General features: G+C 32.6%; 3 protein-coding genes across 3 annotated transcripts; 1 reads left to right on the top strand and 2 right to left on the bottom strand.

Moving 5' to 3' along the window:
• Positions 1–1295: 1295 nt before the first annotated feature.
• On the top strand, positions 1296–5171 carry LOC103869677. Its single transcript, XM_033292187.1, has 2 exons — positions 1296–3083; positions 3131–5171. Exon 2 carries the CDS (start codon positions 3598–3600, stop codon positions 3844–3846), a length of 249 nt encoding a protein of 82 aa, XP_033148078.1. The 5' UTR covers positions 1296–3083; positions 3131–3597; the 3' UTR covers positions 3847–5171.
• A 371-nt stretch (positions 5172–5542) lies between these two features.
• Positions 5543–7841, bottom strand: LOC103869676 (chromatin structure-remodeling complex protein BSH). Its single transcript, XM_009147757.3, has 10 exons — positions 7703–7841; positions 7530–7618; positions 7343–7437; positions 7067–7138; positions 6908–6955; positions 6747–6830; positions 6587–6625; positions 6412–6494; positions 6257–6319; positions 5543–5867 (listed from the first exon to the last, which is right to left on the bottom strand). Exons 1-10 carry the CDS (start codon positions 7738–7740, stop codon positions 5768–5770), a joined length of 711 nt encoding a protein of 236 aa, XP_009146005.1. The 5' UTR covers positions 7741–7841; the 3' UTR covers positions 5543–5767.
• A 244-nt stretch (positions 7842–8085) lies between these two features.
• Positions 8086–9219, bottom strand: LOC103869675 (auxin-responsive protein IAA31). The gene is made up of 4 exons (XM_009147755.3): positions 8910–9219; positions 8602–8813; positions 8434–8518; positions 8086–8351 (listed from the first exon to the last, which is right to left on the bottom strand). The coding sequence occupies exons 1-4, from the start codon at positions 9032–9034 to the stop codon at positions 8297–8299; spliced, it is 477 nt and encodes a 158-aa protein (XP_009146003.1). The 5' UTR covers positions 9035–9219; the 3' UTR covers positions 8086–8296.
• Positions 9220–10358: the final 1139 nt, after the last annotated feature.

The raw sequence follows: 10358 nt of genomic DNA, 5'->3' as shown, positions 1-10358 counted from the left end.
TTGTTGTAAATTATAAAACAATGCCCGTGCGAAGGACGAGGATAATACTAGTAAATATGTGAACCTTAAACCGTTTACAAAAAGATATATAAATCTTAAACCAAAGTTTATAAGCAGTTGAAAAAGCCCCTGGGCTTTCCTTCCCAGATTAAATTTTATGAGATTTCTAGGCTAGGCTAGAAAAGCCTTTCCAAGAAATTTTGAGTGTTGACTAACTAGTTCTAAATTAGAATTGGTAACTGATTAACCAGTGTTCACAACCCTGGTCTCATCTTCTAAATATATAACTTGCTTTCGTGTAAAACTATTTTGAATTGTTTTATGGTTTTCTCCCACGTAAATCTCATAGTATAAAATTTTATTTTACTTAAACTTTAATTATCAGCTTAGCAAGTATAATGGGTCTAACAAGTCTTCAAGTACAGTAAAACCCCATAACAAGCATATATTACGTCCATAACAGTTTCTTTTACAAAAGTCATAAAATCTTTGAACTTTGAATCCATAATATCTGAAGGCCCAAAATCAATATTTGAACGAATTTAAATAATAATATCTTGTATCATAATATGTTTGAATCCATAACTTAAAAAAAATTAATGACTACTATACAAGTGTAAACTCCATAATAATATCGATGAATATGAAAATTTATTTCTTCGGAAAACGAGAACATATTCAGTAGTCAAAGCTTATATAATCTTAAAATTAAAAAACGTTACACAAATATATGTTTTAAAATCAAAAGGAAAGTGTGAGAAAGAGAAAGTCAGAGTTTGGGAGGCACCGGAAATTCGTACAAGTCACCTAATCTACGGACCGACCAAACCGCCACTCTCTTTTCATCAGTCAACAAACAAACAAACTATTAAGCTTCCTGTTTGGTACTTCTTCACTCTTTAGATTTGCCTTTTTAATTTATTTTTCGCTTATAACAGTGTTTTTGAATCTAACCGACCTCACACTTTTGAGAAAAGATAGCAACTCCGTATGGTCAAAACTAGAACCATCCATCCGCTGCATTGTGTATATTTCTCCTTTCAGTTTATTTGCATCACCATTTTTGTATATTTTATATAAATATATATATGTATTTTAAAATTTACCATCACCAGCTAATCATCATGATTCAAATCCTGCAAAACACATGGATTTATCTTATATTTCTTTAAATTATCATAATGAATTTAAAAAAGAGAATACAGAAAATATTAATAAAGAAAGAAACCACATCTACAAGTTATAGCCACATTAACACCCCCCCCCCCCCCCCCCTCCCCCCAAAAAAAAAAGAAAAGAAAAGAGAGAAAGTTATAACCATTTGATTAAATACATCGTGTACTGACTACTGAGGGTACCTCCGTATGTGTGATCAACCACGAACCAAATCAGGTTCTACAATCTATATTTATATATTTCGTTATACTATCAATTAAAAAAAAATGTGAGAAAAAAGAAAAATAACTACGCACTAACGAGCAGTCTATTGGATGTCAATATGTCATGTGGGATGCTACGTACAAACAAAATAAAGGAAGTGAGTCTTTTTATATTTCTAACAAAAATAAAATATGAACATATATTATAATAGGCTTTAATTAAATAAAACAACAGATTCTATTGTAACGAGAAGATGATACATGAACTGACACTGTTCCTCTCATGCAAAAGATGCTTTTAATCTTTCTTAAAAATATATGCTTTTGATACATTTTATTAATTTTAAAACCAAATATCAAAGAGAAGAAAATTGAAGCATTGCTTTTAAGCTACGTTAAATTTACTACTAGGGTTACTTAAACTAAACATAAATGTACTATGTATCGTACATATGAAAAAGGGATCTTGTAATTTGGTGCGTGCATACGGCTGAATTCAGAATGTTCAACCTGTGCAAAAAAAAAATCGTTATATCCAATCAATCTGAAAATCGATAAATGAAAAAATAATTTAGTTTTCTTATATACCAAACATGATGAAATTTTTCAAAAAAATTGAATCAGTCGTATTCGATTCACTCTAACAATTTTGTTATCAAAATGACAAAGAATCTTTAGATTTGAAAGAGTTTTCTTAGAACTAAAAGAGAAATACCTTGGGAGGCATAAGCTTTTTTTGTTTTGTTAGCCAGTCCTACTATAATACAAAAGCTAAAATGTTTCAGTGTACATTTACAAGTGCATAAAATTAGACAAATCTATATATCTGCATTAATTTCAACTTTCACTTAGTTTGTTAAAATTATTTATCGCTTTTAATCTTAACTACAGGAAAACGAACTCATTTTATATTCATTATACTTCATATATAACCAAATGAAAATCCATGTTAAACAACTCAAACTAAAATAATTAAAAATAGTCAACAAAAGGTAAACGTTTAGATTATCAAAGAAACAAAAGCTTGAGTGAACACAAAAATGAGAATAACATTTTTATGAAATGTGAAACTATTGATAGATTCAAAATATCAAGTGGATAAATTATACACTGTAATATATGTATATCTAACGAGTAGGCAGAATATTACATATATAATATAATTTTAATACTAAGATGTGTATGAAAAGAGGGTAAGAGATAGAGAAGCAGAAGAACATGTGAAATCACATGGGTTATTGCTGACCAATCTGTGCCCACCTCAATCCTCTAATTCATTGGTCTTCCAAATTTTATACCTTCTTAGCCACCTCAATCCTCTAACTCATTGGTACCAATTATTAAATTTATAGTTGGTAGGGATATAGATTGTACGGTACCTACATTGGCTACATATTTTTATGAGTATAATCAGTATACACATCTTCATTTATATGTGCTTCACAAAATAGTAAACTTAAAATTACAACCCAAGCCGCTCACCTCATTAGACATCTATCTAGCTCTCGCTCATGAAAGTATTGCTTTGCTAGATGACCTATTGACGAAAATAGCAAAAAGAAAGATATAGATATAAGATGGATATGATAAACAAATAAAAAAGGGAGATGGGCACATTTAATACAGTGGGGGGAAGTGAATGGGAATGAGAAAATGCTGTAAGCATTTGATGATTTAATTGTCAGTATCAAGGAGTGGGAAAAGGTTTGTTCAAAAAAAAAAAAAAAAAAAAAAAAAAGGAGTGGGAAAAGGCAAACTCTTGACTTCATCTGCTTCTCTCATATGTATTGATTTGGTTTGGTTCGGTTTGATCTGGTTTGGCTATATGATACTACTACACACAACTTGTTGATCTTGGATGTAAAAGGGAGAGATGGAAGATATCACGTGGGGAGGCATGTGGGAGGGTAGGGAGAGGCCTAAACGAGGTTAAATCATAAATGGATAACAAAAAGTTAAAAGAAAAAAAAAAAAGAAAAAAAGTGATGTTTCTTGGAACCTCTCATTGCGGATCTTGCCTCTCTCTCCCCTTTGCTTTAGCATTACTAATCACTCTTTAGTTTATTAATTACTAACTATTATTGTAATGTATTTCAAGAGAGAGATTGTGTGTGTATAAATACACATAACAAGTCGTTCTCGAGCTCTCCCAATCTGAATCTCTGATTGGAAGAAGAAGGTTTCCTTTGTTTCAAGAATTGAGTAAACAATAAAAAAAATGGCATCATGGAAGAAAACAATAGCAACACCGTTCAAGAAGGCAGCAACATTCTTCAACCAACCGCAGCAATCACCCCAAAAGGGTGGCCGCGGTGGAAGAATGGATGCAAAAGCGAGAGAAGAGCACGAGAGGAGGATGGTACAAGAGCTTCAAGGAGAAGTCATGGCTTGTGGTTACGATGATGTTCTCGTCATGTGGTCTATTCTCGACAAATCTAACTCCTCCAATAACCTCACTTCTTCTTAACCCCAAACCAACCAAACAAACATGGTTTTCTTTTTGTACATATATTAAAAGTGGTACTAGCCCTCCATAGCAGCCACCTCCACCTCCTCTTCCTTCTTATCTTTACTTCTTCTGCGGTCATGGCTTAAGGTCTAGTGGGTTTTTCTCGACGAATTATCGTCCAGAATATGGAGATGTTACTCTCTCTTTTTTTTTTTTTTTCTCTTTTGATAATCCACGTGATTATGTTACGGTGGGATTTTTTTTTATTCTGGAGAGAAAAAATGTCTTTCTTGAGTTCTATATCATTTGTATGAGATGATTAGCATTAATTGTTTAAGAACTCAAGAACTAGTTCTCCATAATGTAAAAGCCATGTATTGACCGAAGTTGCACATGTGTTAAATTATTAATCAGAAGACCAAAAGAAAGTCCATTAGTATTGAGATTGATTAACTATGAAATTTCAATGTAAACGGTATTCAACTCACCGACAATTCCGTTTTTGTTTTGACCAACTAATTAGTCAAAAAGAAGTAAATTTTAACAAATTGTTAATCTGAAAAGGCAAGTAATCGTCATTTTTGCCAAGAGGTAAGTAATTATCATACTGCTCTATCATTCTCTTCGATGTTAGTACTACTTTTGCATTTTCGGTATCACACCCTATCCACTGAGTTGATGTTCCTAACTTCGGACGGACACATGGAGAGTTGAAGCCTTAAAGGCTTCCCATACACTGAACTCAACAAAAAAAGAAAAACAATTCACTCACAAGTAGACCCAACTCTGTTATAACCACAAAGAGAAAAGAAAATGTAAGGTATGACCTAAATTTGGAACTGGGCATTTTTTTAATTGGTTTCTTCAATTTCAGTTAGGTTTATTACCAGCTAATTACCTAGAAGTATAAAAAGAGGAAACACAAAAGTTCATTATAAGTTGAGTACGTATCCGTAATCAAAATAACAATATGTGTAGGTTAGAGTATGAATGATATACCACAACATAAAGTTCAAAAAATAAATTCAAAATTCTTTTATTCATCAAAGTATCAAACTGATTTCCATTATGTAATATTATGTTCTTTTTTTTTTTTTGAAACTTAATATTATGTTCTTATTATTACTACTACTCAAATTTCTGCCGATTCAAAAGGGCACAAGTACAACTCATAAATTCTACACAACAAAAAAACTGATCAATAATCTCCACACAAGATTACAAAACTTCCATCAGAATAATTCCGAATAAAAATAAAAATAATTAAGATGACAGCAGCTTGAGCTGAGAGGGGGGACCCAATCATTGAACAAGCAAATGATAAAAAAAAAAAAAAAAAAAAATAGAAATAGAGAGAAGAGAATAGAAGCAAAGTACGACCGTATTATCGACAGTGAGTTCAATGGTTGATGATGAGATCTTATTAAATTCTCAAGTGGGACACTTAATTCTCACAACGTGCCTTGTCCTCTGAGTGAGTCTCTCCTAATTTTTTTGTCTATTATTTTCATTTTTGTTTAATCTTTCTCTCTCTCTAAAAATGGTTTGGGAAACATCTCAATCAAGAGATGGTCTCACTCAACTCTGCAAACCTAACATGCCCATTTGAGGTAAACTCCATCTAACATTCATCACTCCACACCAACTTGTGCTTCATCTAACCACTTTTTACTAAACCAAACCTCAGAGCTATGCACATACACACCAGTCTGTATAGAGTCAGACTATCGGATTGGATTCATTGACTAATGTAGAAAGTGTCTTATCAGATACGAGTTTATAATTTGTTGTAAGAATCCAAAGATTCTCTAGTGTCAATAAATTGAAGAAAAGTTATCCTAAGATCATAAGCTCTGGTTAACCATAGTACAACATCATTTGAGTTCGTGCTACTCTTCATTTTGATTCCTGCCATAAGACATACTGTACACAAAACTCTTCACCTTGCATGCCTCTCTTCTCTGGCTTCAAGAGCATCAACTTCCTCATTTGTTAGCAGATCCACCATTGGTTCATAAACATCCAAGTCTTTCCTTTTCCTGTCAAGATCATGGAAAAATATTTGTTATGAAAGGAATTTGTTATCAATTTTGCTAGGTTACACATGTCACTTTTATATTCTATTTCAAAAATTCATCAATGCAGGAAGAGATGTTCTCAAATATCCACAACGTTATTTTATTTTTAGTCCAGAATTCACTATCAGAGCATTCCTAGGAAGGACCATCTCCAAATCATGGGGAAAATCAACTATCGAATGATAGAAAATGTGTGAATATGTGGCATTTCAACTTATGATGTGACACGAAGTTAAAAATGTTTCCACTCATCTTATAAGCAACCTAGACACCAGCCGGCAATTGTAAAACAGGTCTTAAAGATGACATTTCACTAAGAAATTTTCTAGATAAAATGAAAAATCACTTACCGAACTACACTGGACTTAAAGCTGAATAACTTCACTAGGTCCATTGACAAGCCACTTGCCTTGCTGCACATAGAAGATGGAGACTTATTAAGGAATTGTTCGAGCAAGCTCAACTATTACCAAAGGCAACTTGGATAGAAGCAACGTGTAAAGACCTCGCAGAACCATAATCAGATCCTCTGCGGCTTTTCTTGCTTAATCTACTCTCCCTAGCTGAACTCACACTTTGAACTGCAATCTGCAAAGTAGAAACAACAGAGAATTATTTATACTGAAATTAGAAAAAAAAAGAAACGAAAAATAGCTTAATGATCCAAACAGATCATTCACCTCGTAAAGTTGTTCTCTGATTGCAAATGCAACAGCAGGCTTCAGGAGAAAGGAAAAAAAGAAGAAAAGAAACCACACATCACTTTGTATCAAACATTTGAAACTGAACTTTGTTTAATCACAGAAGGAAGGATGAGAAAACTGAGAGCGATTATCTTACTCCAACTTCAGGATCTTCAACACCTAAATCCTTGCACAAGGTCCTTGCAAATTCCTCAGGATCACTCTCGAAATTGTTCAGGTCCTGCAAACCGCCAAAGTCAAGCTACATGGAAGTATGAGAGTACACAAACCATGACTGAAACTACCACGTATTCTCACCCACAAGAACTGATCCTTGATGAGGGTGTGATTAACTCTGAGATCAAGCTGAAAAAAAAAAAGAAACATAACTCATCAGCTTCTAGACATTCTTCTTTGTTCAGAAAATCACTCATCGACAAAAGAAAGAGAGAGAGAGAGAAAACAAGGCATTAAAACCTTGATTGGTATGATCTTTTCACCAGTGTACATATCTTGTCCTTCATATGCTCGAAAGTCTGCGAGCTGAGACTGATAAAAACATAACAATTAACCAATGTGAGCAAAGCCCTCTCTTACAAAAAGTAATCCAAGCAAGAACACATCACACAAGCAGTCCTAGAGATAAAAACAGCTGGAACCAATAAGCAACATGTGACTAGTGTAATAGAACTTAGTAAGAACCCCACATTCAAACACTCCCACAATTGTAAATAAACAGAGAAGGTCGCAAACCTGAATAGATTGAGAAATCTGAGAGAAGAACGCAGGTGGGAGTTTCAAGTCTTTAACAGTCCTTCTAGCGAAGACAACGATCTCATTATCCGGGTCTTAAATCCAAAACACACAAACAAAAAAGGAATCACCTTTATCACATTCCGACAAGAAGATAAGGTTTTTAGAGAGTAGAGAGGAGAGAAACCTGAAGGGTTCCAAGTGAAGGCATCTTTGTAACGCTGACCTTCGAATTGAATGTCTAAACGAATAGGTACCAAGTTCTCAGCAGTAGGCCTATCATAAAAGAGGTTAGTAATTGCAGAGAAACACTAACACATGAACTCTATTCGAAGATGAAGAAGAGGAGACGAAACTTACATCCTGAACTTGACGGGACCTTTCCCTGAAGCCTTCATCCTCTCAAATTTTTCACAGATTCAGTTTTCAATTTCTGATATTTTCAGGCGATGCGGTAATATTATTTTTACTTTATTTCAGAACCGCCCTTACATTTATGATTGCTCACACATTTCACCCCTACCTATTTTTTTTGTGTTTATACGCACTATATGAAATTTAGGGCCGTCATACACGGGCTTTTTATATGGGCCTTGAGACGGGCTTGGTGTAACCTGAATATTGAATCAACACGACCAGAGAATCATTCTCTCTCTCGCTTTGTTACATGTTCGTGCTCCCCAACAACGTTCGTGTGTTTCTTCATGGTCATGTACACATCCGGAGGAACACTATTGCAAACATGTAAAAAAAACTCTTGGATATTGTGTTTTATTTTTTTATATTTATAGAAAAACACACACACGCATCATAGGTGTTAAATAAATATATATGCATCAATCCTCCTAGTTCTTTAAGGTCGCCGTTGCTGATATGCATCAAGAGCTAGCTCTGTCCCACATGTAAAGACTCTTCCTCAATGCCTAAATCTCTCAAAACTGTGGAAACAGAGTTTTAACACCTCTCCGGTCTTGTGATCTTCAGTCTTCTCACGGTTTCAAGAAACATACTGAACCAAAAAACATCGAACCAGGTCAGAGATAAATATACCAAATATGGAAAACTATGTATGTGAGATTCAAGATTCTTACTCCCATGGAATATCACCGACCATCATCCAGTCTCCATCTTTGTCTTGATATGTCAAAACATGGTGTTTTCTATCTCGAGTACCACCTGCTAGAACCAAAGACAATGTATGGACATTCTTCAAAGTGTTCAGATTTAGTTAAATGTTTTGTTCCACGACTTTTACTTACAGATAACTGATGTATCGAACATGTGAGACAGATTTTCTAATAGACTCTTGTAACCTGAGAATGTGGAAAGATCAAGCTTTCTCCCAATGGGGACACCTTCCATATAAACCTTAACAAAGAGAGCTGTGTTGTAGCCGCGTTGACGAAGACGAAGACTCTTTAGTGTGTCTCTTAAACGAGGTTTTATAGGGGGCCAATCTTGGCTTGTCTCTCTACAAAAAAAATAAATAAATACAAGAAACTTCAAATGTGAACTAAAAAACAGAGAAAAACAGAACATAGAAACAGAGTTGTGATGTGGAGAAGACCTTTGTGAAGAAGTAGAAGGAAAGGTGAGGCTGAGGGAGAGATTAACAGAAGATTCAGAAGGTGAAGGCTTAGTACTGTCTACGGAGGATGAGGAATAAGGAGAATATGAGTTAGAATTCTCCATTGATTAGACCTTGAAGCTGTGTAACCTCTCACCTACAACTGTAACTGCATGATTCCTTATATTCTCTCTTGAGAGTGCTCTTCATGTCTCTCTCTCTCTCTCTTTCTATATATCTATCTGTTTAGTAAACAAATTAGAGACTAGTACGTGTTGAGATTGCATAGGTTTATTTTAAAATGACTTATTTAATTTTGCTATAAATAAATATCTATATTATTAAAACTGAAGTACATTTGAGAGTTGTTTGGAAACTAGGATAATAGTATAAATGAAAATTGTTTGGAAACATGGATAGTAGTATAAATGAGAATTGTTTGGAAACATGGATAGCAGTAGAAAATAATACTTGCTTATCTTAATTGATTTTTTAAAAGATTTTAATTATATTGTTAATCAATTCTAACCCTTCATCTATTATATTTACTAAATAAGTTAATATCATTTATTACAGAAGTACAAAACAAAATTTATTTGTTTTCAATTTTTATTTTATCTTTTACATTCATTTTTCTCAATTTTAATTATTTCTATACAAAATTCAAATCAAAATAATAATTTAAAATTAATTTATATAAATAATTGATTCAAATATATATATATATATATATATATATATATATATATATTAAGAAAATTTACTAAAATATTTTCCAATAACCATTTAAAAAATATTTTCACTATATATAAGAAAAATACAATACATAACTTAATTAAAAACACCAACTTAAATTATGGTTTTTATATTTCATATTAAGTTTATAAATATAATATATGTGATTATTTATATGATGGTATGTATAAAATAATATTAATTATATGATTACTTATATTATGGTACATATAAAATATGATTAATTATATGATGACATATATATGATATATAATAGTGACATGAAAAACAAAACTTATTTGTTTTCAATTTTTTTATTTTATCTTTTACATTCATTTTCTCACTTTTTAACTATCTCATTAATTATATTTACTATAATATTTTGCCAGGATTATTTACATATTAACTATAATAATTCGACATATTTGAATGAAACCACTCTATTTGTGATAAGAATTCAAAATGGTTAACAATTTTTTTATTTACTTATGTATCGGTTAGACATGGACATTCGGATAACTATTCAGCTACGAGTTATTTCTGTGGGTTATCATGCTTTTTGAGTTTTGAAACTAGACTTCATTTCGGTATTATAAATTTTCATGTGTGTTTCGAATCGGGTCCAGATGAATTCAGTCTTGATATATACAAACCTACAAATATCCAAAAACTAATGTATTTGACGCCGGTACGGATATTTGTATGAAAAGTAAG

The sequence above is a fragment of the Brassica rapa genome, chromosome A05, assembly GCF_000309985.2.
Source record: "Brassica rapa cultivar Chiifu-401-42 chromosome A05, CAAS_Brap_v3.01, whole genome shotgun sequence".
In the NCBI taxonomy this organism is placed as follows: domain Eukaryota; kingdom Viridiplantae; phylum Streptophyta; class Magnoliopsida; order Brassicales; family Brassicaceae; genus Brassica; species Brassica rapa.
The sequence above is the reverse complement of the archived record's forward strand: the minus strand, read 5'-3'. Positions and strand labels throughout refer to the sequence as shown.

What these genes read in the sequence shown, in the direction of transcription:
- LOC103869676 (XM_009147757.3), bottom strand. Translation starts at nt 7,740, where the DNA reads ATGAAGGCTTCAGGGAAAGGTCCCGTCAAGTTCAGGAT. An exon ending in TCAAGGATCAGTTCTTGTGG is followed by an intron (nt 6,831 to 6,907) that starts GTGAGAATACGT and finishes GGCGGTTTGCAG; the next exon opens with GACCTGAACAATTTCGAGAG. An exon ending in TTGAAGATCCTGAAGTTGGA is followed by an intron (nt 6,626 to 6,746) that starts GTAAGATAATCG and finishes TTTCTCCTGAAG; the next exon opens with CCTGCTGTTGCATTTGCAAT.
- LOC103869677 (XM_033292187.1), top strand. Translation starts at nt 3,598, where the DNA reads ATGGCATCATGGAAGAAAACAATAGCAACACCGTTCAAGAAGGCAGCA.
- LOC103869675 (XM_009147755.3), bottom strand. Translation starts at nt 9,034, where the DNA reads ATGGAGAATTCTAACTCATATTCTCCTTATTCCTCATCCTCCGTAGAC. An exon ending in GTTCGATACATCAGTTATCT is followed by an intron (nt 8,519 to 8,601) that starts GTAAGTAAAAGT and finishes TGGTTCTAGCAG; the next exon opens with GTGGTACTCGAGATAGAAAA. An exon ending in GTCGGTGATATTCCATGGGA is followed by an intron (nt 8,352 to 8,433) that starts GTAAGAATCTTG and finishes TTTTTGGTTCAG; the next exon opens with TATGTTTCTTGAAACCGTGA.